The sequence below is a fragment of the Talpa occidentalis genome, unplaced genomic scaffold (assembly GCF_014898055.3).
Source record: "Talpa occidentalis isolate TD23 unplaced genomic scaffold, MPIMG_talOcc4v2.1 talOcc4.2, whole genome shotgun sequence".
Classification (NCBI taxonomy): domain Eukaryota; kingdom Metazoa; phylum Chordata; class Mammalia; order Eulipotyphla; family Talpidae; genus Talpa; species Talpa occidentalis.
In genome coordinates, this window is record NW_023602073.1 from 91,816,630 (window position 1) to 91,844,565 (window position 27,936).

Below are 27,936 nucleotides of genomic sequence, written 5' to 3' on the forward strand. Positions count from 1 at the left end.
CAATGCTGGCAACACTCAGAGTCTGGGCAGGCATGCAGCACAGAGCACAGAGGTATGTGACAGAGTAAGTATATGGCCCAGGGGGATATATTAGCTCCATCAGAGCCTGCCAAATCTCTCTGCCCTCCCTCCCCATCATTTGCTTCCTCCCATTTCATTACCATATTCTCCACATGCCCTGGGAAAGATGTCATATTATAAAAAAGAAATACAAAACTATGATGAATATAACAGCATTGTATGGATTTGATGCGAGCACTTCTCCAGGTTTGGACATTAGCAGCACTCAGATGGGAATACATAAATAAACTGACTTCAGATGGTTCCTCAGGTTCAAACGTGTTACTGGCAGAGCCTAGCATATCTGACTCAAGCCCACAGCTATAAATCAACTCTGCGTCTGAATTTACATGGAAAGCATATTTTTAGACAATCATTTCAAAATCTGACCTAAACCTGTTTTCAATCAGCATTTCAAGTGTTGATTCAAATCATCTCTCAAAATTCCAAGGCCAAAGATGATCGAAGTTGTTGCTTGGACAGACACACTTAAGGTGGCAAAAATGGGGCATAATCCTAAGCTCTCTTCAGAGAGCTCCAAATCTGAAGTACTCTTAACGTGCTTCCCCCCCCCAAATGTTAAAAAGTAACTTAAGCCAGGATTTTCCCTCTCTTGTTCCTCAGTTATACTTTCAGCTCATTTGAACCCGGTCAAAAAAACCAAACCTAAATATGATAAGGAGGCCTTGGTACCACCCTGCCATAGGTACTGCAGGGCTGGACATATATGGGACAAGAGTTCTAGTAGCAACTCTTAAAAAAGGGAAAAGCAAATGGGCCCAAAGCATGGCATTGTCTGCCCTAAAGCACTAAAATTAACTGAAGATAAAGATATGATACATTTAGCAAAGCTAAATATATACGTGAATAAACATTTGAAAAGTACTTAAACACTGACATGCTATAATATAATGGGAGAATTTTTTGACATTTTAACTTTCAGTAATTTCAGCAATTCTGGGGGAACAATGAGAGAATAGTGATGCGGCTAACTAACCTCCAAAGAGATCCACTTCAGCTGTGACAGCAGTGACAGTGGTAGTAGTTGAGGCAGAAGCTGAAGCAGTTGCAATTTCAGCCGTTGTAGTAGGAGGGGTAAGTTCTGGTGCAAACGGATCTGAAATCTGTGCTTCAGTGGGAACAGAGGAAAGTGCAGCCAAAGAATCTACATTGCACCAGAGATGGAAAGTAAATGGAAGAGAAGAGAGGAACAAAAGATATACCAGGCTCCAATAATCAAAAAAGACAGTCATTAAGAGAAGGAAGTCTCTCAAAACAGAAGTTTAAAAATAAAGTTTTACTCACCCTCTCCCAAAAGGTCTACTGATGTCCATTATTTGCCAGCATATGAAGAAATAAGAGATTAAGCTGAAACACTCAATCATACCAATGTCCAAGGAAGATGAGGCACTAGCTGAAGAAATTTTAGTTTTATGTACCTTTCAAACCATTTGTATTTTAAAAATGAATGTATTACCTATTATTATTATAGAAGTTTTGAGCTGGAAGGTTACTTAGGGGTGCTCTATAGCAAGTTTTTGATTTTATAGCTGGGAAAACTGAGAGCAAAGGAAGTCTGGACATTTTAAGAAAGGTCTAAATGACTTGACAAACTCATTTTATTTCTCTCAAATTTACCATTTCATCTACTTTGATTGATTTCACTACATCTTAATGTCAATTCTGAAGAAACTATAGTTAAGTGAACTTTATTAATACTATTTACTTGATGTGTCAACTTCAGTCCAGAATACCAGACATTTTATGACAGCTGTGTTTTGATTATTGAACATACCAAATATAATCAAAGAATTGAATCCAGGTTTATGGGTTAGATAAAAGAAGCCCTAACCTAAACCATTTTGTTTTTTTATAAGTTTCATATGATCAGATCTTTTCAATATGATATATAATCTTGATATTTATAAATAATATGTGACAACATAATGAGAGTTAATTTATGTTGCATAAAACTTTTTTTTAAAGATTTATTTATTTATTTATGCATACAAGAACTGGGGCACAGGCCAGAGATACAGGGCGTGAGAGGATTCACCAGAGACAGAGTGGGGAACAGAACAGGTAGACTGACTGAAGTACACTGCTGTGGGGAGCAGCGGGCAAGACAGGAGAGGTCTGCCTCACCATGTGGGTTTCTCCCTGGCCAGCCAGGGATGGAACATGTGCTGCAGAGGCTGCTGATTGCTTCATAGTGCGGTGCTTAACCCCTTGCGCCAATCAGGGAGGCCCTGCATAAAACCTTTCAACCCTTCTGAGATGTTGATAATTTCTTAGTGTTCAACAGTGGGATTATCAGGGCATGATAAATTAAAAACCTAGCAGGGGCTATTTCCCCCCCTTTTAATTATATTTTTTATATCATTGTAGTCCCCAATAGTTCTCCCACCACCATATTACCTGTGAACCATCACTAAATTCTCTTCTATTCTTTTTCCCATTTAGACCCTCTCCCACCCATGTCTTGCAGCATGCCTCAGATCTATGGTCAGTTTGTTAGTTTTAACTTTTTCTTGACTTTTTGTTTGGTTACTCTATATTGCACATATAAGTGAGACCATCTCATATTTATCTTTTTCCTTCTGACTTATTTCAAGGAGGGGCTATTCTTAACTATAATATGATTTTAGGTTAAGCTTTCTGAGGTTCCAATAGGATTCATCTAGTCTCAGCAATATGATATGCCTCAGGGCTCATATTTGAATTCTTGAATATTATTAGAAATCTATTTTAATCACGGAGAAATTTTATCAGAAAACTCAAGAGGGAGTTTTTTTTTTTTTTCTACTTTAGGATTTTGAAAATAACAAGAGAACTTAGTAAACTAAAAGTTCTAAAAGACATTTAAAAAACTGAGAAACAAATTTGACATAAAACATAACTGTACTTATTTACCTATATAATCTGCAAGACCAAAAACCTTATAAAGCATTTTACAGATAGACTATACGGCTCTTCTTAACCAAATCTTACCTCTTTAATAACAACACTAAGGAATTACACAACATGAGTACTATACATTAGAAATGGTCCTTAAATTTTAGAATGTGTGTCTAATAAATAGTAGAGGGGAAAGGTTCTGCATTAACTTGGAATTAGGTTATTGTCTGCTGTTAGGTGGTCAACCCCAATATCCTGAGAAACGGAAGTAATTCTTCAAACCGAAAGCACCTGACCCAATACAACGGTTACTCCATAAAAACACATTACAAAAATATTAAGTGGAAACCAAGCTGGGTCAACAGAATCCAGATAGTTTAGTGTGTGTCTTTTCTTTTCTTTTTTTAATTAAAGATTTATTTTTATTCATGTATACAAAAACCTAGGTACAGGCCAGATGTGCAGGAGGGTGAGAGGATTCACCAGAGACAGAGCGGGGAAGAGAACAGGCAGACTGATGAAATACACTGCCGAGGGGCACAGCGGGTAGGACAGGAGAGGTCTGCTGTGCCATGTGGGTATCTCTGTGGCTGTCCGGGATCGAACCCATGCTGCGAAGGCTGCTGACAGCTTCACAGCACTACGCTCAACCACCTGCGCCACCAGGGAGGCCCAGTCTGTCTTTTCTTGGCATGGGTGGGAAACTCCCCAGCTCTGCCTCATTAAAGCCTATTTCAATCTGCAGTGTGACTCAGTAGAGGAGCTAAACATTCTGTCATTTAATAGTTTCCAGGCCTGCTGTTGGTTATGGCAGGCAATAGACATTTATTTTAGACATTTGATAAATGAGAAAGGAGAAGACTACGTGCACTATAAGGATGAAGAATGAAAAAGACTTTTAAAAAGTATAAAAGATGAAAGTATTAGCTCCTTGCTTTTGATTAGTGTTTTGTTCAGATGGAGGGTGATGAGACTTTCCGTACTGATGTGATGAAAGAAGAAAAGTAAAATTTCCTAGGAAAACATACAATGATTAAGCATATTGGTGGATAACTGATACTGGAACCACTATTCTTGGAACCACAGGTTTTAGTTTGCAAAGTCCCAATTTTCCAGAAGAAATAAAATTTGTGTTGCTTAGTCTCTGTTTTATGCAAAAATTTCTCTACTATAATAGAAGTCCCTATTTTAGGATGATGAGATGAGCTATTAAATAGCCTAAAAACTGCCACTTAAAAGGATTAAATTATATTAAAAATGATGCAGTGACAGAGTTAAATGCATTTGGAAGTAGTATTTAATTATAGATTTATTTGAATTTTACAATTAAATTAAAAACAAGAACAAGTACAAATAACATGCAGTGGGAAGTAGCTAAACTTTTTAGGTTATTATGAAGATAAAATATATTAATATATTTAAGTGCTTACCTGTACCTGGAACATATCAAATATTTCATAATGAAAGTAATAACAATAGCTAGCACTTAAGTTATAATTTTCATTATGAGAGTAAATTTCTGCATATCTATGTGTATGCATGAAAGTGTACAAAAACATGTGCTTATAGATATCCCCTCAGATCTGATAAACAATTAAATGGTAATATGGGTCACAAAAACTGTTTATAGTGTAGTTAATATTCTACATGGAAACTTATTAGGGAGTTCCATTATGGTCACATAATATTTACTCTTCAAATACATGTTAGGAATTAATTTCTATGAGGTTTATTAACTCTAATAAAACCATAACAGTAATGCTATAATTCTCAGAAAGTAAAAATTTTATTTCATATATTCATAAAGAGAAATTATCTCTTTTCCCACTTCTAAGATACACAGAAATACAACACACATAATTTCTTTGTGCTGAGAAATGAATATATGATGAAGAAAAAAAATCCTTCTTTTCCTATTATGGAACCAAATATATAGATTTAAAAAATACTCTGTCTTCTTTCAGTCAAACATGCTCATAATCAACCCACAGAATGACAAATATTATAAACATTTAAATTAAATAACTAAAATATGAATGTCAAAATTTGCTTGTTTTACACTACCAACAAAAAAACCTATCATTTACAATATGTTTCTAAAATGGTATTATTTATCAGTGTCTATAACCCTCGAAAGAAATTCATAAACACCCAAAGTGACTATAGCTGTTGGAAAATGAAAACCGCTTACTATCATTATAGTCAGATAAGGACATACCAAAAATTCCGAAGAGTTTTAGAATTGTATTTTAAAATCTAGCTATTCAAAATCCAAAAATGCTTCAATAATAGAAGTGGCCTGATCTTACCAAAGAAGATTGAGAGAGTGATTTTTTTTTTTTGCTTAGTCAAATAAATCAACACGTATTTTGTACAATGAGGGATCAACTTCGACCACTGCTGGATATCTACAGGACTAATGCAAACTGAAGGTAATTATTATTTCTCAATTTCATATTATAGTAGTTTTCTTGAATTTCTTAAGGCTTATGATTTTTTTCTATTTTGCTGAGGAATTAGAGGATGTATTTATTTGTACTTTTCTTAAGCTGACTTTCTTAGATTCCACATATAGGTAAGATCATACAGTATTTGTCTTACTGAATCTGACTTATTTCATTTAGCATATTATCCTCAGGTTCATCAATGTTGCCACAAATGGGAACATTTGTTTCTTTTTTAAGGACTGAGTAATAGTCATATATATACAGATACATTTATATATACATGTTTTTCTTTTTTGTAAAGTTATGTTTATTGAGGTAATTTTATTTACATCACAGCACGTGTCTTAGGGGTATAGGTTTTAAACCCCTACAAATACACGTTATTTCACCACACCTACCACCAAAGCCCCAATAATCCTCCATTAGATCCCCCATCCTCTTTTCTCCTACCCCACCACATACCCCTTTTGTTTTTTCATTTATTTCCTTATCTTCTACATAAGAATGAATCATTGAGTATTTGTCTGTCTCCATCTGATTTATTTCACTTAGTATAATAACCTTAAAGCTCATCTATGTGGTCATAAATGGCAACATTTTGTCTTTTTTTAAAAAAAGATTTATTTATTTATGCATACAAAAAAGTGAGGTACAGGCTAGATGTGTGGGGAGGTGAGAGGATTCACAAGAGATAGAGTAGGGACACAGAACAGGTGGATTGACTGAAATACACTGCTGAGGAGAGCAGTGGGGGAGGCAGGAGAGGTCTGCTGCGCCATGTGGGTAGCTCCCTGCTGGGGATTGAACTCATGCTGCAATGGCTGCCAATAGTTTCATAGGTTGTGTCTTAACCACTTGCGCCACCAGGGTCTTTTTAACAGCTGAGTAATATTCCCATATCTATTTACATTCATGTTTCCCTTAACAATGTTTTGGTCAATGACAGCTATGTATGATGGTACATCCAAGGCTATAACATATTGTCTGGTGTGAAGTAAGCTATACCTTCCAGTTTGTGTAATTACATTCTATGACATTCACACAGTGATGAAATTACCTGATGACACATTTCTTAGAATATATCCCTATCATTATGCTACGCATGACATATACCACATGATATATACTGTATCTTTATCCATTGTTGATGGGTTGTTTCTAAATCTTAGCTATTGAAAATAAATACTGAGATGAATATAGGGAATACTTCTTTACAAATTAGTGTTTTTTTATACCTTGGATTAATACCAAGAAGTAGAATTGAGAAGTAACAAGGTATTTCTAGTCTTAATTTTTGAGGAATCTCCAGACTGTTTTTGACAGTGGCTGTATTGGTTTACATTTCCATGAATAGTGTACAAGAGTTCCCTTTTCTTTAAATGCTTGCCAACATTTGGTTCTTTTTTCTTTTTTTCTTTTTTTTGCATAGAACTGGTGTGTAGGCCAGAGGTGTGGGAAGTGAGAGGATTTATACCTGAGACAGAATGGGGAGAACAAGCGGATTTCCTGAAATACATTGATAAGGGGAGCAGCAGAAGTGACAGCAGAGGTCTGCTGCACCATATATGGGTTATCTCCCTGGCTGGGGATTGAACTCAGGCCATAGAGATCATAGCCCTTGCACTTAACTCCTAGGCCACCAGGAAGGCCCCAACAGTTGATTCTTGCCTTTTCCCCATAATAGCCATTTTCACAATTGTTAAATGATATCTCATTGTGGTTTTGATTTGCATCTCTCCAATAATAAATGATATGAACATATTTTCATGTGCCTGATAGCCATCAGTATATTGTCTTTGGAGAAATGTATGTTCAGAGCTTCTGACCATTATTTAATAGTTTTTCCATTGTTGAGGTCTATGATTTATTTATATATTTTGAATATTAACCCATTGTTGGATACATAATTTGAGAACATTTTCTCCCAGTGTGTAGGTTGTCATTTTGACAATGGTTCCTTTTGCTGTGCATAAGCCTTTCAGTTTGATGTAACTCCATTTGTTTATTTTTGGTTTTTGCTCCTCTTGCTGTGTTCACAAAGATATCACTAAACCCAGTGCTGAAGGGTTTACTGCCTATATTTTCTCCTATGTATTTTGTGTTGTCCTGCTTAATTCACAACTTTAATTGATTTTGATTTTTTTGGTATACGGTGTAACATAATGGTTTACTTTATCAATAATTCTTTTGCATTTGCCTAATGAATTTTCCCAGAAGCATTTATTGAAAAGACTGGTCCTTCTCCATCTTGTGCTCTTCATGCCTTCATCATAAATTCATTGTCCATATTTGAGTGGGCTTATTTATGGGCTTGTGGGTTCTTTTCCATTGATCTGTTTTTCATTCCAAAATCATGCTGCTTTGATTATTATAAGCTTTGCTGTATAGTTTGAAGTCTGACAGTTGTGATGCAATTTTAAAAAAATATTGTTTGTGTTAGTTCACTGCTTGCATATAAAATTTCAACAGGTGTCTGTATATTGATTTTGCAACCTAGATTGATGGGACTGCCTTTAAGACTTTGGTCTGCAGGGATGGACCAGTGCCCACTTCAGAGTCTGCAGCTAGATCCACAGATGGTGGGCTTGTTAGCAGCTGCATGGGTGAGTATATAGCAACCATTGGGCTCCTGTGTGGATAGGATTAGGCCCTGGTTAGAGTTGAGTGGATCTGGGGACAGTAATGTTTCCAATTCCCTAGCAAGAAACAATGTTGGCAAGTCTCCCACCTGAGAAAGGTCTGATTTCTCAAACCAGTTCTTTCATTTTAGGTTCCCTTGGGATTTTGTGTCATCTTATCTATATCCTAAAGACCCCATAAAGGCACTTTTGTCTATGAATGACTGTTAAAGTTACTACTATCAGGGAAAGATCTGACACCTCTATTCTGTCATCTTATGTTACTCCCTCTGTGTTATTTTTATAGTTGTATGAGTTTTTTAAACATCTTTTTATTTTGCTAGTTTGATGCATTAAGATATTTAAAAGTGACTATACATTTTGAAAATCATGCAGTATTAATTTTATATTTGTGTTAAATATGCTTTTTATAAAACCTTATGGTTCTCCTAGATAAATGAATGAAGCAGGAATCAAGACCTTAGGTGCAATTCCTCTCAGTCAGTTTACTATGGATCTTTTCTGATACAAGTAATACCTCTGAATCACATACAGTGCTGTAAAACAATACCTCAATAAAGTAAATTTTTTCTGAAAATGAAAAAATTGATTTTATTTAAAATTTAAAAAAAATACCCCAGATTTCAACAGTCTGATGTCAGATACAGTATGAATAAAACCATTTCAAGCCCAAAGAAATATTTGGCAGAGGCTGTACCTGAAAAAAATGTCTGAAATGCCACCCTTGAGTAATCTCATAAATTCACAGGAACACCCAATTCTTTAAGATCAGAAACTCTAGTGAACTGTGACTAAAAATAAGATTTTCCCAGTAGCAAAGAAAAATATTGCCCTTGTCCCACCTTTTAATACAAAAAGTATATGAGTACTTGTACTTGAAATGTATATTACAGATACAGTTTCTATTCAATACATATTTCAATCAATAGATGCCATTCTTAGCATATTGAAGCTTCTAGCACCATTTTGCATGAATCAGAAGGTAAGTATAATAATTTTAATCTGAATTTAAAAAAAAGAAAACTAAACAGACAAATTGCACAGCTGTCTGATTTCACTCACCTCCCCATGCAGTGGCTCCTCCAGAAGGTGGTGCTGGTGCTGGTGCTGCAGCTGCTGCAGCCCCTCCAGAAAAGTCTGGCTGGAGGTCCAGGAGATCACTAGATGGTTTGGAAGTGCTGAAAGGAAAATATAATTCTTAAATCATATCTTAAAACTATATTTGATGATGTTTTAAAATAAAAAATTATGTAGAAAAAACCCAAAGATTCAGGATCTTTTAAATCCAGTAAGAGAACAATATTTTGGGAGGTAAAGTAGTATACATATGATCTGCCATATCAAGGGCTGGCAACCTACTTTAGTAAAGGGCCAGGTGGTAAGTATTTTAGGGTTTTGGACTTGATGGTCTCTTATCGCTACTTGAGTCAGCCATGATAGCATGAAATAAGACATGAACATATGTTAACATGTGAATGTGTTCTTGTTTCAATAAAACTTTATTTACAAAAACAGACAATGGGCTAGACAACTCAGGAGCCATAGTTTGCCAATTTTTACTCAATATATGATAAATAAAAGTGAAGCTGTACTTCAAGCTATGGGTCACTCAACAAATTATATCACAGAAATTAAAAGGGAAAACCTAAATGCCTCAAAATAAAGAGGAATTTCCCTAAACATGTTATGTTCACTGGTAGCACTGGAAATTCTGGTTATGAAGACTGTGCCAGAAGGAAACTACTCCAAATATTAAAAGTATGAGGGCAATAGGATTATGGGTAAATTTTTTCTTTTCTCTATTTTCTAAAATGTTTTGTAAGGAAAAAAATGAATGCATTGAAAAGTATTTATCTGTAAACCAAGGAATACTAAAATGAATAATTACTAATTTACCTGTTTCCTAAAGTAAGCTACTATATATGAAGTTTACCTATAAGAGGCTTTGCCTAAAAATAGTTTAGTTTTGTTTTTTTATCCTAATTCAGTTGGGGCTGTGCTTTTCAAAGCTCCTCAACTTGTTGAAATTCTAAGAAGGAGCCTAGAGCTTTGCTCTTCAAAGTGTGGTCCACAACAAGTAGCATTCTTGGCCCTTTGCTAGATGCAAAATCTCATGATTACCCCACATCTACTACTTCAGAATTCATTTTAACAAGATCCTATGTGTTTCACATACAAGTTCTTGTTTAAGAAGCACTGGCCTAAAGGTTAGCAGACCAGGTACTAACCTATCAGGGTCCAGGGTCCCTCACTCTTCCTTGTAAACAGCAGTTCCATCTTTATCTTTCTTACAGAAGATATTTTCAAGTACGTTTTTTGAAGAAAACAGTCTGCTGCTTTCTTTAAGTTTCAAAACTCCTAAAAGCATTGCCTAGTTTAGATGTCTTCTTCACAAATACAATCGGTCTGTATGCCAGCATAGAAAACATTATCATTAAAATCTGAATCAAAGCTTTTATAAGAGCAATTTATCTTAGTATAGACGCAGAAAGGATTTGTTTTTACCAAGCTACAGAACTCAGCAAATAAACGGCAATGCACACAGTTAACATGGGCATAATAATCAGATTTCTTGTTCAGTTTAATACTGAAGTCTCCAAATACAGGGCATTCATTATCAGAGTCACAGATAGCACAAAATCAGACGAGAATATTCTCAAGGTAAAAGAACCAAACGTAGCATTGACCAAGAACTATTATTTTGACTTGGGCTTCATTTTAGGCAGCTCTGAGGTTTCACAGAATGCACAGCCACCCCCATCTAAAGGTGCCACAAGTGATACTAGGAATACATTAAGGGTCTCTTCCACCATCAAGATTTGAGTTCCTCATATGCACCTGGTAACAAGCTTCAATTGCAAGCTTTTTAATTTTTTTAAAATATTATAAGACATACTTTAAATTTCTGACAAGAAACTACTTTTAGAAATAATTTTCCATTATCAGCTAATTTCAGAAACCCCTGAGGTGTGCATTGCTCTTCCAAATGTGTGAGCACAAGGTGATTTCTGTAGCTTACATCTTTCTCATGTTTTGAGAGGTACAGGCCTAAATTACTGTTTAAGTTGTAAAAGAACTTACGTTGTGTACCTAAAAGTATTCAAAATTTCATGCTATTGGCACTAGATTTCATTTTGTGAAATCATTTGGGTTCAGTACATAAAAATTAATGGAAAACCTCATCAAAATATTAAAAAACCAGTTCACTGTATACTCATTAACTAACCTGATGGGCACAGCCGCAGATGCAGTTGCAAATAAATCAACCGGTGGGGATGTGTCAATAGTTTTAGCTGGTGTAGAATTAGGAGACGTAACAGTTGTGGCTGGAGAAGACTGAAAGTGAAGATGCACAACACACTCTAGTCAAATACGAATCTACAGGACACAGAGCAAGAGGACTTTCATTTTGCAGACCCATGACATTCCCATCAAATATTTTGGTAACTCCTCATGAAGACAAACTTGAAATCTAGAAGCGTAATAAATAATCAATATTGGGCAAAGCATCTTCCAAATTTTGAGAGTTAAATGTAACTTGTATAAAGTTATAATGAAAACACATGGTCTTACATTGCAGTGACTTCTATTTGTGTATTTTAAATCAAAGCTAACTATATTTTATGAACACAAAACTATTAGGAAAGATCGCATTAGCATTTAAAAATTATTAAAGTTATCAGTTGTAATAAATGTTATAGAACACCAAGATCACCCAAAACATACTAAATATTAAGTTTTCTCAGATGCCTTGAAAATCCAGAAATCTAGTCTACAAAATAGTTCACACATGGCAGAGAACAATTAACAAACAAGATTCAAGTCACTGACAGCTTGAAGATATAATGACTATATTCCATCACTAAAGTGTCATAATCGATAAAACTAAAAAAGTAAAGTAAAATCTAACATTTGTTGTTCTGGACTGGTTTTTTTATTTTTTTATTTTTCTTTATCAGGGGAGAGCATGGACTGTTTTATTTTTAATAAGGGGACTTAATGCTGTATCAATATGGTAAAAATTAAATTTTTTGTTTAGTAATTACCCTAATTTTATTTTCTATTAAATTGGTATCTTTAATTCCCCACGTTACCATAAAAGAAAGATTGATAGAACATCTCCAAACAGTCTACCAACACTTAGTTCTGTACATGGAAATGAGATAACAGCCAGTAAAATACATGCAAGCCGAGGCCAAGCACAGGTTATCAGATATTGCTGTAACTGGACATCTGATTTTAAATACCAACTTGAAATTTTAAAAAGAATAATTTAAGAAGAAGGACAAAGGAGAGAAGAAATTTATGGGGCTTTCCAGACTTAAACAGAATTTGTGTAGTACCTACTTGTCCAAGAAGACTCATATATTATTATAACCAATAAGAATCAAATCAATAGATACACAAGGGCCAAATAGTCAGCATTTTAAGAAAAACAATCACACGAACAGCATAGATATTGTTGCTAAGAAAATGTCAACCCACCAAACTGTTCACCAAAAACTTAAATTTACTAAATCATCTGGGGACTAGAAAAGAGTAATTAATCTACATTTACTGTGGACACTGACAACTCCTCTAAATGAATATACTTGTAAAAAACCTTAGAGAGTGATTTATGAAACAACACAGAAAACTCAACAACAGAAAAAAAAATCTACCAACATAAAAACAGATATAAAGGTCTTTAAAGGCTCATTTAAAAACTTCCTTGTGGGCCTTCCTAGTGGTGCAAGGGGGTAAGACACATCCTATGAAGCTAGCCTCAGCCACTGCAGCATGAGTTCAATCCCCGGCCAGGGAGAAACCCACATGGCGCGGCAGACCTCTCCTGCCTTGCCTTGTGCTCCCCTCAGCAGTGTATTTCAGTCAATCTGCTTGTTCTGTTGCCCACTCTGTCTCTGGTGAATCCTCTCACCCCCAAACCTCTGGCCTGTATCCCAGTTCTTGTATGCATAAATAAATATGTAAAAAAATAAAATCCAAACAAACAAAAACCCAAAAAACTGCCTTGTAACAACAAGCTCTGAAGAGATGAGAGCTAGGAAAACAGGACCAAAATGACCCTACTATTACAAAGTCAATAAAGTACAATTTTGCCAAAATGTAGGAATAGACCATCCCTAAGGACGCCAGTTTTATAACTCTACTAAACACTGGTATGTTAGAATTTTCACATAGACGTAAGATGTTTTCAAATGAACAAAATGAACAAATACATTTATTGAAGTAGGTTGAGAGTATATTTTTAAAAGATCAGTTAGAAGGCTTTATAAGTAGTTCCTGGGAACCTAAACTAAGTGAGTGAAATTGTGGCAAAATAAGACTTGGCTATATATTTAATGTGGATGGTGCAGAAAATAAAAATGTCTTGACATAATGATTTAAAACCCAGCCTTGCATCAGGATCACCAGAAACCTTGTTTGTTTGTCTGTTTTATTTGTTTGTCTAAGCTCTCTGAGGGAATTCTGGCACTGTACAAGGCGTCTGTGAAGTCCAGTGTAGTTAGGGTGATATCTTTGTATCTGTATTAATAGCAATTCCATAAAAGACATTTGGTAAAGAGGAAAGAGCATATTTATTACATTTTACCTGAAAAGTACAATGGTAAATTTGAACTACAGATATATAGAAAAATAATTATAGAAAACTGTCTAAAAGGCATCTTTGTGAAAAGACACCCACCTGCAATTGATTTCTCTACCATTAACAAAAGCATACAGTTATATTCTTTACCTGTCTTGCAGGATTGTCATTCCAAGTATGAGAAAGGGCTTTAATAACAAGTAAAATAATATTTGTTTTTAGTTGTAATATAAATGCATGAAAATTTCTCCTACTTTGAAAGAATTTAGTCAAAATGGAGGACTCAGTAAACACTGCTAAATATTGGACTGAAGAAATGAATACAAAGGAGAGTATGTATAAACTTTTCTCAAAAAATTAAAAATTACTTATGATTCAACAATTTGATTTCTGGGTATATACCCCAAAGAATTAAAAGTAGGGATCTGAATAGTCATCCATGTTCACAGCAGTATTATTTACAATAGCGACAAGGCAAAAGCAACCAAGTGTCCACCAATAGATAAGTGAGCAAAATCCATGGCATATACATACCGTGGATTAAAATGGAAGGAAATTCATTCAGTTTAAAAATGGAAGGAAGTTACGACATAGAGTACAGCATGGATGAACTTTAAGGCACTATCTTAAATAAAACAAGCCAATCAAAGGAAAGAACAGATATTGGATGATTCCACTTACATGAGGTACCTAGAATAGTCAAATTCATAGAGAGAAAGCAGGATGGTGGTTGCCAGAGACTACCAGGGCAACGAGGGGAAATAGAGAGCTAGTGTTCAAAGGGAATAGAATTTGAATATTGGGGAGATGAAAAAGGTCTGGAAATGGATGGTAGTCATGGCTGCACAAAAATATGAATGTATATTGAACTGTAATCCAAAAATTGTTAAAACAAAATAATAAACAAACTTACCTTACTTAATGGAGAGGGAGCACCAGATCTAAAAGGCAACCAACAAAATTAAAACTGAATAAACATGAACACACTTGTAGAAGTTTGATAATATCACTTGGTCAAGCATTAATGTGTTTATATACAGATTTTTATCAGTAGTTAATGACTGAAAAAAAAAACTTTAATCTTTTACACAATTATGACATCCTCCCCAATGATTTTCATTCACTTAATCTCTAGGACCAGAAAATCTTCAAGTCAAAATTATTTTCTACATATCAAGCAACCCAATTCTTCAAATTGGGCATTATTGCCTATGTCTGTCAAAAACAAACTGTCCAAATAGTAAATTAAAAAATTTTGCCAAGACTTGGGAAAAAAATGCCTTATATAATTAAAAAAAAAAAACTATCCACTGGTTTTGAAAAGTTAGAAGACTTATTAAGATTAAAGTACATTATGATTCACTTTAATTATAATTGTGATGCATAAAAGAAACACTAGAATAGAAAAAGAAACCCCTAGGATGCTTGTGTCTGAATGCCTCAACTTCCACATATACACTCCTAAGATTTGTTTGTTTTTTCATGGCTGTTATGAAAACTATCTATGGAAAATATTCCCATTATGTGAGAACTAGTGGGAACTTGAAGATAACAGTAGTCTGAATGCTTGTTTCTGAAGCAGTAAAGGAAAATTAGTAATGAGTAAAAATATTTTGTTAGATTTTTGGTAGCACTCACTATTGTGTATTATTTCTAGAAAAGTGCTTCAGAAACAACTACCTAAACAGTTTACATTTTACTAATCTGAGTTAGTGGGAAGTAAGTTAATAATCAAACGAAATGAAGAGTAAATACTTTTCAATAAAAAGCTTATGTTAGAATCTTATAGACGGCAGGATGGTGGTGTACTCATTTACAGAGAAAACACCACATGTAGTAACAGCAAAAAGAAAAAAAATAACTGAAATTTAGTACGTGAAATTTTGCACAGTATCATGATTTTTTGTTATATTGACTACTACAAAAGAAATTTATTTCCAACTTCATTTGCAAAACATGCTTTGCTCTTTTCTCTTCAAATTAAAGTTTTTACTTAAATTGAACATAATGAAAAGATTGCACATACATTTTTGCTATATAATTAGAAGAAATAAGTGTAACTCAATTTGGTTTATGTGTAGTTGGACTGTTACATTAAGAGTAAGCTCTCCTATGAGGAAAAGGATATATGTTTATTCTGCTCATCAACGAGTCCACTGACATGAACAGATTCACAGAGCTCGCTGTATTATAGAAAGTTTTATAAGAACCTAAAAATTTAGCACAGTATAAGGCTGAAAATTTCCTAATGAGTTTTTAGCTAATAATTTCTCCAATCCTACCATTTTCCCCCTTTCTGTATGTGGGGAAAACCAGAGATTAAGTCTACATAGAAATCCGAGAGAACAGTCATCTTCGCAAAGAAAACACAGAAGTTATTTAACATGATTTAAGGTACTTTTTATGAATGAATTAATTGAAATTTCTTTATCATGCAACTTTCCTGAACATATTCTTAGTGGTACTGACAAAATAAAAAATATTAATACAGAAAAAGTGAGCATAAACAAGAACTGTTTTGAGATATTTCTAAAACATTTCTAACATTTTTGGCATAATCTATACTCCAAAGAAAAATGATGTAGCAAAAATGATAAAATTTTTCTACTTGCTATTTAAGAATATCATGCACAAATCCAAGTAAAATACCATAATTGGCACAAAAATCAATTTAGCAAGTTCCCACATGAATGGTTTTGCTAAATTACATTTGTAGTTACACCATGGAAAAGGAAAAAATTTTGTGGGGCTCCTATTTCACTTGCTGCACTGTATCTTCATTGTCTGTTTAACTAAACAGACATGTGTCTTTTTCACTAGATGCTAAATTCTTTGAAGGGGGAAAATCCATCTCGTTTTATTATATCCAACACTTTATACAGCATCTAGCATTTTGTAGGCACTGAAATACATTTCTGTATTATCTGACTTTAAATATAAGAATACATTCTTATACTCACATAAAAATATAAGTAAACAAAAGTCTTAACAATTATTTTGTTAGGAACTAAACTCTCAGGATGTGTGACCTCTGTTCCCTTGGCATCAGATCCAACCCTTGGCATGATTTCATCAAAAAGAGTGAGAGCAAGACGTGCTTCAGAAAGCATTATTAATTCAGCATCATCTCTGATTAAAATCTGAGAGCTCCAAGAGAGGTACTTTCTGAAGTCTCATCATTCTTTATCTATCATAGTTCATTTATTTAAAATCCTCATTATTCTAAAATCCACACTTTAGAGGGGGTTAAGACTCTGGTCCAAGTGTACTATGTCTGATAAAAGCAAAGGTGAGCAGAGCATATTTGGTCCTGTTTAACAACACATAAACTACTACTTGTTACCTGTTCCTCAGTTGATTATCTATCCTACCAATGATCACTTGTCCTTATAAAAGAGTATGTCACAATATATTGTATAGAGATAAGACATTTATTAAAGACCTACACCTATTTTAATAATTTCAACCAGAGAATTTTAGCACATAGTGAACTACATTGTGAAAAATAAGGCAATATAATTTTAGGAGAGTAAATGATCAATATAGTAATCTACTTAAATGCTAGAAATAAAGCCATGAGTTTTATGATGAACATAGCAAAAGCCAAGGGTTACTTCCAAGATGTTAATATAGTAAGTTGTCAAAGAGGAAATTTTGTTATTTCTTATTCACAACAATACAGTTTTGATTATAAATGCTAGCCAGGAAAAACAACCACCATCACCACCACATAAAATGTAAAAACCTATCTGTATCTTTCAAATAATTCTAGTTATAATAGATGTATCCTTGGTTTCCTGCACCAACACCACTTAGTAAACTGACATGTGAGATAAAATCAATTTTCTCTTTTGTTCTGTTGAGTCACAGAGACAATATGCAAAGTCATATCATACTGTATTGCACAAATTTTAAAAATGCGTATCAGTGGGAATAAAGCACTAAATATAAAGGGTCTATGTATTTTTTACAGTAGACATTTGAAAATGCTTCATTTCATGCATTTATTTGACTTAGCACTAGAATAGTTTTATATTGCTACTGGAAGACAAAGAATTTTATGTAATAAAATTTCTTTCTGAAGTGTGAAAATCTTTTGATTAATAAACAAATATTTGATTTATAAAACCTAAGAGAATTCTATATACACTTAAGAGAGATTGTTAAACTTGATCCTAGAAGACCAAAATAAGATAAAATCATTTATGTCAGTCACCTTGCAACAAAAAAAGTATCATTAAAACACAGATGGATAAAACTGACAGAAATCAGTTTAAGTGGATTTTTAAGAGTGTTTTTTTTGCATTTTTAGCAATATCCAAATGCAAAAAAGTCACTCAATATAGTACTCACCCTTCACTTAAGTTCCCAGGTAAGCACAAACATACAAAGAAGAAAATAGTTAAGTACTGCAGTCCATTTTTTGGGGAAAAAAAAATATAGGGAATAAGCAAAAGATAAGTTCAAATGTGGTCTTAGCCAATTCAGAAAAGAAAACTGATGAGCAAAAAATGATTTTAAATGAAGGAGAAAGATGATGCTCAGCAAAGGGTAATTCAAAACAGAAGATCATTAAGTTTTTATTTCATTACTCAGAAATCTGTGTCCATAGTTAAGTTTTCCAAAAATAGTTGGCAGCAGCCACAAGGGGGCGAATTTAGATTTGAAGTTAGACCTAATGAAATCTGCTCTAGCAGGCTGCCTCTCCTATGTCTGATGGATTTAACAAAGGGAAGGTATGGATATGTGCAAGTTTATGGGTTATAGGTGAGAGAAGGGGCAGAGAGTTGACTTTGTCCTAATGTGCACCTCACATTGTCCAAAAGACTCTAGCTCTGGAGGACATGCATATTTTCTTAGTTAAAAAAGGTCCTGCCTCAGGAACATGGACAGCTCTCAGGCTTCCTGTCTCCTTTTGCTTAACTCCTAGGCAACTCATTTGGCTTCACAGATGACCTAATACAGGCTGGTGCCAGAAATACCTGGAAATGCGTGTCTATAATTGTGATTTAATATACTCTCATGTCTTTTCAGTGGACACCAAATTATCTACAAAAGTCAGAACATTCATGAAGACAATGAAGCCAGGGCTGACCCTGAGCTGTGGTAACAACCCTGATAGAGCTCTGAGAAGTTCAGCTTTGCCATAATTGCCTGAGAAATTCCTATAATGTTACCATTTGATACTTAAAAGCATGCAGTAATTTTTACACTAACTTGGACAAGATGACAGAAATACTTAGCTAATGAAATAAAAAGCTAAATAAATAAATAAATAACATCAAGATGTGTGTCTAGATTTGGGACAGTGCCCAGAGAAAAGAAAACAGAAAGGAGCTGGATTTGGATAGCTGTATGAGAGGTAAAATCTAAGGCCAACCTATGACCCTGCAACAATCAATTCATAGGTTATGTCTGCTAAGTACCACTGTCAAACTAAATAGAATAAATGTAAAACTGGTATTTCTAACAAAGACTGATTTCAAGCTGACTCTGTAGAGAGAGAGTCATGTTAAGCATTTAGGTGGAAACAGTAAACTAGAAAATAGTCTCTGATCATTAAAATCAGGAAATCTATCTCAACCACATAGAGTGGTGCTGGGGAGGGGCAGGGTAGCCACAACAAAGAGCAGTGAATGATTAAGAGCTTCCTGAACTGGCCTTCTAGGCTGAGTAAGATTTATAGCAGCAGAGACAGATAGGGTAGGCATTCGGAACTACTAAACTATAGCCTGAGCAAGGCACAAAAATTGGAGAGCATTAGGTCTTGTGAACAGCAAGTTTGACACCTGCTGGAGAGAAAAAGAGAAACGGACTCTGGACATATTTTGCATGCAATGAAGAAAAATAGTCGAAAATGTACATGACTAAAAACAAAGGTATAAAAATACAGTAAAATTGCACTTATCACTGTGTGGTTATTATGCTATCTATAAAAAGATCTCAGCATTGACTGTCAGCAGTGTTTCAAGTGGTTTGAGTCTATGTCTGGAAAACTATACTTGGTGACTCTTCTTTTTTTTCACCATGGGGTTGGTAACAACAGAGTCCTCAAGGCTACCTGTGAAACTTGCTTACTTTAACTCATGTCTAACAATAATAGCCTCAATTTTTAAGGACAAGCAACTCATTTTCTTGGTATTATGAGCCCCTTCTAAAGGAAAATGTAGAAATTTTCAATTTCTTTGACTATAGGTACAATCTACTAATCTCCTAATTTGCTGCATTACCTGCAGAGATCTGCTCTATATATAAACTTACACTGTCCAAAGTTAATGCAAAGTTTGAGGGGTTGGAAGGAACTCAGAAGAATAACAGTAAAGCATACCCTGAAACTGTAATGCTTCTGGTATTGCTCTATAAGTTGAATTGTGATAAATCTCATTCATATAAAGAATGTTGCTAAAATTTTTCATGTCATTAACAAAACACAACTAATGCGTACTTGTTTCCAGGTTTCTTTCCTTCTAAGGTATTTAGATGCTGCTCAAGGGTCTCCATAAGACTGCTGGGAGCCTACAATAAGAAAGTAAAAATAAACATCTGCATTGCTTTCTTTCAAAGTAAATACGCTGGAACAACACTGTAACGTTGTATGGTGGAGTTCTCTGAGTGGACCCTAACATATATGTGGGATAATTTCGTTCCAGGTTCTTTTGGTATTTAAATATTTCAATTCCACAGAATCTCAGACAGACCCATCTTATATATACTTAACTCCACTGCATAACAAATACATTACAGAGTAATTTCAGTGTAGAGATTACAGTGACAGACATTTTCTAAGATATTAATATACTTATATTCAGTAAACTTGATTAAATCAAGTTCACCACTTCACCACATACTTCCATAAGACCCCAGTGAAAGAAAAACAGGCATTTATATCCAAGTCAAAAACATTAAGTGCCCAAATACAAAGTCACATAAATTTGAAAATACAGTAAAAGCTCACTTGGCAACATTTGGCTGATATATTTGGAAACATTGCTGCTATATTTAAAAAGAGGGGCAAAGTGAGAATTGTGGTGAAAAGAATACAACTTTAATAGTTAAAAATTAAGGTTTTCTTATTGACCTATTTAATTTATATATATATATATATATAATGGTGTTAACTTTAGCAAATGTAATAATTTGAAATAGATTACTGTATATTAGAAGATATTTATATTTCAACTCTTACTAGAAAGTATCTGAAAGTTTGTTTTTTAATAGCATTTTAGACAATATAAAGTGATGGCATTTTACCGTATAGTAAAAGGAAAAAAATAGGTTTCTACAAATATTCCACCCCATCTATTCCTCAAACACTAGAAATTTAACTTCATCTTTCTCAAATAATTTTAAACCAAATCAGAAATTAACAGCAGCGTAGGCATTCAGAGAATATGCGTGAATGAAATATAGAGATATATTTATAGGTACATTTACTTCTGACAATTGTTCTTACAAAATTATTTTGACAGACTTTAAGCTAACTGCTAAAGTAGCTGACAGAATTTAAGAAAATTCATAGGGCTGCACGTATTACATTGCACATATAATGGCAAAATAAAATACAAACTTTTAAATATTAAAATTTTTTAATTTTGAAAATTCAGGATATTTATTTTCATTTTACAATAAGACTCATAAAAGTCTTAAAAATTATGTAATTATTATGTATATAATTATGTGGTTATTAATGTAAATTACTAAGTGAATCAAATGTGTAAATTCATAAATATAAATTACTAAGTCAATAAAAATTTTAACTTGATTGAAGTGATGAAGATAGGGTAGAAATGAATAGTCCTATGAGCATTATCTATAAAGTTATGAACTACAGAGAAGGAAAAAGTGATTGTTAAGAGGATATAATAAATTTTGAAAGTTATAAAATTAAAATATAAAAATACAACTCAGATGAAAGTAGATTTACTCGATAAGCCCAGAAAACAACTGGAAGTATACCTCTAACTTTAAAAAAATCCTATATGAGATAAAGGAAATTTTGCTGTAAAACAAATAGTGAGCTATAACGATACGCTCATTGAATAAATAGAAGACACTGTAACCTTAAAAAGAATAGAAATAGCTTTTTAGATGAATTCACACTTGGTAACTTCAAAACTGTCCTCCTCCTCCTCCTCCTCCTCCTCCTCCTAGTACTACCGGTACTACTACTACTAATTCTTGTCATAATAATAGAACCTAGGAAGCTTGGTCATGTAACTTAAAACTTCCCAAATTTTCACTAGCATCACAGTGAGAAAAAGCATATCAATCCATAGAAAAACCTAAAATCTCTCCAGTAGAAGATTCAGGTTCCCCAAATATTAAATGCAATATAAAGGAAACGTGTTTCTGTGCCAAATTTATTTTTTAATGCTACTTACAGTCACAAAATAGAGAACAATATAATTATGACAACAACAAAAGAGACAGTATTTCTCCAGTAAATTTCCTTAGTTGCCTAAAATAAGACAAAAACTATAAATCAAGAAGATAACTTGCAAGTTCATTCTTTTTGTAAAGTTTCTTAATTTAAGGAAGAAAATGAAAAATAAAGTAGTCACGAAAATCACCAAGGTTGAAAGAAATCTGACCAAGAACATGGGTAATAAAACTGACTCTTGTTTTTAAGAAGCGTTATTCTGTAATACACAGTACATAAAATTAAGTTTGGAACATTTCGTCTTAGACCTTTAACATTTATATTTCTCATGAGGAGATGCAAAACCTAACAGAAATAAACATCTCAAGTGCTTTTGGAGAAAAGTACTTTAGTAGAAATGTGCAGAAGAGCAGGAATATGCCTTCTTCTGGATCGTGCCTCGATGCAATGACCACATCTGGCAAGCAGATAGATACCAATTGATTCAATTTTTCAATAAGCAAAACTTTGGGAATGCCTCTGCTGTTGTAAAAGAAGCTTAAAATAACAAAATATAAGTAGCAGTGTCTTTAAGTTGCTTTTATTTTAGAGTCAAAGTCATAGACCAATCATAGAAATAGCAACCTAAAGAAAAAGTCAACCTGTAAAAGCTAAAAGGTAACAGTAATACTTATGGTTACCGATTCATCACTGGGACAGTCTTTAAAAGGTGACTTTTCTTTACCAGCAGTTCTCAGATCAACCAGAATTCCTGACATCAAAACCTAAGATTTTTTTCATAAATGGAGATATTTTAAATTGAAATACATATACTCAAACACACCAAACAGGAAAACAGTATTTTTAAAATCCTTTTCTTGAAACAAATTTGCAGTTTATTTCTGGTTGCAGATCAACCAGAATTCCTGACATCAAAACCTAAGATTTTTTTCATAAATGGAGATATTTTAAATTGAAATACATATACTCAAACACACCAAACAGGAAAACAGTATTTTTAAAATCCTTTTCTTGAAACAAATTTGCAGTTTATTGAGAGTCCAGGATCTCAAGGGAGCATTCATCTATAATTCAGATGTTTTAGATACTAAAGCACCATTGATACCAAAAATAGGGGAAAAGCAATCAACAGAACATTCAAATTTTTGATCATTAGATCTAAGAAACCATTTGAAAGTGCTGAAAACTGTTTCAGTTCTATTATCACATTCACTTCTAACCCAAAACAGATCTTACAAACATTTTAAAATGTCATTGATATTCCTAAGTCATTTATGCACAGTTATGCTATTATATGCACAATTTAAAAAGAGTTACATATCACCATACTGGTATTTACTGTGCCTTTTCCAACCTAAAAGACAGTAATTATATTCCTCTGTTCCATTCTGCTGTATCTAATCCTTTTTCAGTTACAAGCATCCCATTCCTACTCCAGTCAATGGGCGGCCCTCAGATTCTGATCTCCTCTTTAACTTCTTTAATTTTGGATGTTTTTGTTCATTGACCTGTTTAGATTCAGTGCTATGGCGGCCACACAGAAGCCAGGCAGACAGCAGAACCTAATAACATGTCTTAGAGGTGTTAACTGATTCCACACAATTTGGAATTTCTGATAAGTCTCCAGATTCATTCTAGTCCATTATTATCTGAGATAATGTTCACATTTCAGCTGAGACCTGACCATACTGTCATAGTAGGTCTAATAAGGAAGCCCATGCTTACTAGTTGGTCCCCAGAAATATCATTCATCTGCCACAACTTCATTTTTGAAAAAGATTATTTTACATATGGAAATGTCTCAACTTTAGGGGTGGGAAGAGGGGAAAATGCAGAAATATGATACCATAGTTCTCCATATCCATGTCCTTCCTTCATAACCAGGACATGGGGAAAACCAGAGAACAAGCAAGAAGAACAATTCAAATGTACTGATTATTATACCCACAAACAGTCACTTTTAATAGATAAAACACTTCTTAAGCATTACTTGAAGCTTCCTTTTAAGTTCAATAATGAAAAAATGAGCTTGATAAGTAAATTCAGTTGAAATTACATTTAAGGGTAAGAACATCTTTATATTATCTACAAAATATACTAAATATCTAGAAAAAATAAGTAACCATAAATTTCCAAGAAATTTATTACTCAAAAATTCAGAATGCATTAGCTTTTTACAAAACTATGATCTAGGCAAGACCATTTAAGACAAGCTATAGGATAATAATTTCATGCATGCTAAATCTTCCATCAGAGATTCACTTACCTGTGTGAGGTCAGGAATGTCACCTTTATCAATACCAACTTGCTGTGAAAAAAAATTTTACTAGTCAGAATTTTTTAAAAATCAATTTCTTTGCACTTCAGCAAAGATCACCCACAGAATTAGTGAAATCCACAATTCAATCTTGATAAAAGGTAATTAATGCCATATATCAATCTCACTTTGAGAATAGGCTGTTCATGTTTCCCATTCAGTATAATACACAAATACTTCATCACTCTTTGTAGACACAACAAATGTGTAGAATTTTGTTAGAACCCCCGAAAAGAACTTAAGAAACGAAAGTGTAAAATTTAAGGTTTCCTTGTAAGATAAATAACACAATTTCAGTTTTATATAAATGAGAAAGAGATAAGGTGGTTTAAACCATTGTCCTTCCCTGAGAAATGAAGTGATTTGACTACGCTGATGAAAATGTAGAGGCAACTACATGAAACATACCTCTGGACTACAAAGACAACGTGCAACCAAGGACTTGGAAAATCCTTGTGTGTCAAATGCTGCACTAACTTCTTTCCTTTGCATTTTCTTTTTTTAATAGAATTTATTTATTTATATATATTTTACATCATTGTTTATTTGTACAATGTTAGCTTTCTCCTCTCAGGTATAGTCCCTGTAACAGTCCCACCACCAACTCACCCATGAACCATCACCATAGTCCCTTGTGCTCTTCCCTCCCCCGTTGTGATCTCCCTCTCTCCCCATCCCATGCAGAATGTCTTTGATTTATAGTTGCCTGTTAATTTTGGTTTTTTATTTGTTATTTTTTTCCAAAGCCCTTATTTGGTTTTCATATATATATATAAATATATATATATATATATATATATATTTTATATATATATATACACACACCACATCTTCTTGATCCAGTCATCTATTTTGGGGCATTTGGGTTGTTTCCATCTTACCTACTATAAATAGTGCTGCAATAAACATAAGGGTGCAGGTATCCTTTTGAATTACTGTTTTTGTGTCCTTTGGGTAGATTTCTAGGAGTGGAATTGCTGGGTAATATGGTACTTCCATTGTAGGAACCTCCACACAGCTTTCCACAGTGGTTGAACCAGTCTGCATTCCCACCAGCACTGTAGGAGAGTTCCCTTTTCCTCCACATCCTTGACAACATTTGTTGCTGCCAGTTTTTTTAATATGTGCCATTCTTACTGGTGTAAGGTGGTATCTCATTGTGTTTCGATTTGCATTTCCCTTATTATAAGTGATGTTGAACATTTTTTCATATACCTGTTGGCCATTTTGCATTTCCTTTTTGGAGAAGTGTCTCCTGTACTTCTCTATGTCTAAATCAGGTTTCTTAACCTTGAGACTATTGACACTGTTAGATATCTTTGTTAGGGACTGTCTTGTGCACTGTATGATGGCAGCAGACCAGTAGCTCTCCCCCACTTTCCAGTTATGATAAAATATCTGCAGATATTGCACCCTAGAGAGGAGCGCAGAGCAAACTAGCCTCCTGTGGAGAGAACATTGACCTTCAGCCTTCTCGCTAAAGTCAGATTAGAGATTCCTCCAGAATTACAGGCTTTACCTGCTAATTACTATACTCTGGTTTGAGGGAAGCCACTAATGTTGCTCTAAACTCACTTATATTGTTACAAATTATATAAATTATAAACTAAGGAAACTTCATATTTTAATACTTCTTTAGAGGAGAAGAATTCTTCTTTTACATTGAATTTTTTTATCACCTGAACTTCTGAACCACAATTGAATTGGAAGATCGAACTGAAGTGTGATTATATTACAGAAATAACATCAGTTTCTGTCTGCATATATTCTGGGAGAAATAACTCCTACGATTTGGTATTTACCTTGGAATAGCAAACTAAGAATAACTGGGTTCTATAAAAGGGAAGTATGTTCAGCAGAAATGCCCATAACCCATAAAATAACCATTTTACAAAGTTTGCATTAGGAGACCTCAGTAAGAATTCAAAACATGTGAAGTCTGACATTTTAAGCAATATCTCTGGGAAATCTGAACATTTCCATACAATTGTTCAAATACTCTACATTCCTTTAAATATGATAGACAACTTATTGTTATCTTCTGCCAAATGGCATATACTTACGATGAGTTTTATTTTTAAACAACTTTTAAATAGAGCTTTATTTTAAAAATCACATTCTAGAAGTCTTCTACTCATTCTTCAGGCAAATGGTACTAAGGAAAAAGTAGCTACTGGGTATGAATACATACAACTATATACTATACAAGTACTGCTTGGTAGAAAGAGAAGCTTTGTACATTTGTTGAAAATTACCTGGGTTAATCATAACCAAACCATCAACACTGGTTTTCAAAGAATTTGTTTTAAAATAATGAATAAGGTAATTTAAATGTGAAAGAAAAAGTTATGATTACTTTGCTGTGGTTCAATGTAAGTTCTATTAGAAATAATTTGTAAATTAGATTCTATTCTATAAAAAGTTTTAGTTATAAAGTTTCAATAAAATGAAAGTATTTATTATTCAATTATTTAAGGGAAGACTCACAAAATGGCATCCTACTTCTGTTTGTCTCCTCAATAGGCTGAATTGTACCTGTGCTAATATGAGGTTGTCAGCAGGTACATAAAAAAAATTATGTCAACAGGTACATAATAAAATTCTATATAAAAGAAAATTTCAAAAAAACAGAACTGATTAAATAAAGGCCCCATTATTATGAAGTCCTTAAGCCCATCCTTGTAAAGATGATTAGAGAAAGGTGTACCCCATACTGTCACTTGTCCAGCACCTCAGCATTTTACTTATCTGATATATAAAATAACATATGCAAAAACTAGAAGTATATGCACGATGACTTAGTGAATAATGAAATTATCTATTCTGGGTGCCAAAGCATAACTATCTTTTCACAGGAAGAAATTAAACTTTACTATATTATATTGATATTACAGATAACAGTGGAAAAATATGCAACAGCAAGAGAAAAAGTTTCAAGCAATTATATCCTTTCTTAAAAAGTACCACCTATAAATCCATGAAGAAATACACATGAACAGGCTGTAACATATAATTTACATAAGTTAATCTATAACTTTAAATTCACATATTAAAAAAAGATTTTTATTCTGATTACAAATTGTAGGGCTCAAAGATGCAGACACAGTCATTTGCAATATTATTTTGGTCTCATCATTTGAGTATGACAATTATTACTCAAGCGAATAAATGAGATTGTAAATATAATGCATGGACTAAGTACTTTTGGAATTGTGTGTATAAATGCTTGTTCGTGTCTTCTCAGAATGGCAAAAATAGCAAACACATGGCGTGAATGCCCCATGTCCACAGCATTTTACACTTTGTTGTGGAGCTTCAAAATGGTGCTCACTCCAGTTAGTCCTAGGAATCTATTAGTTGACATGTAAGATAAAAGCCATTTTGTCATCTTGCCAAAGAACTACAATTACAGTGTCACAATTCCCTCTATCAATATGAATCAATAACTGGATTTTGTAATAGAAAACACTAATTTACAGACAATCTCAGGAATACCAACTGTTTCATTACAGTTATTTTTATTAAATATAAAGAAATCCTTAAGAAACAACTTACAAACTTTACAACATTATACTTTTTTGTTTTATTTTTTCATTGTTTTTAAATCA

At 33.6% G+C, this 27,936-nt stretch overlaps 1 protein-coding gene across 17 annotated transcripts in view; it reads right to left on the reverse strand.

Moving 5' to 3' along the window:
- The window catches only part of SNAP91 (synaptosome associated protein 91), a 125,845-nt gene that overhangs the window by 40,159 nt on the left and 57,750 nt on the right, over window positions 1–27,936 (reverse strand). For 13 of the 17 annotated variants that reach the window (XM_054699001.1, XM_054699000.1, XM_054699006.1 and 10 more), the window contains 6 exons: window positions 24,278–24,319; window positions 20,077–20,147; window positions 14,545–14,572; window positions 11,271–11,380; window positions 9,107–9,222; window positions 1,058–1,225 (listed from right to left, as the gene is read on the reverse strand). In XM_054699001.1, coding sequence (XP_054554976.1) covers window positions 1,058–1,225; window positions 9,107–9,222; window positions 11,271–11,380; window positions 14,545–14,572; window positions 20,077–20,147; window positions 24,278–24,319 — 535 coding nt within the window. Of the gene's footprint in view, window positions 1–1,057; window positions 1,226–9,106; window positions 9,223–10,272; window positions 10,451–11,270; window positions 11,381–14,544; window positions 14,573–20,076; window positions 20,148–24,277; window positions 24,320–27,936 lie in introns of those variants that run through there. The other 4 variants (XM_054699003.1, XM_054699007.1, XM_054699008.1 and 1 more) reach the window with 2 other exon arrangements.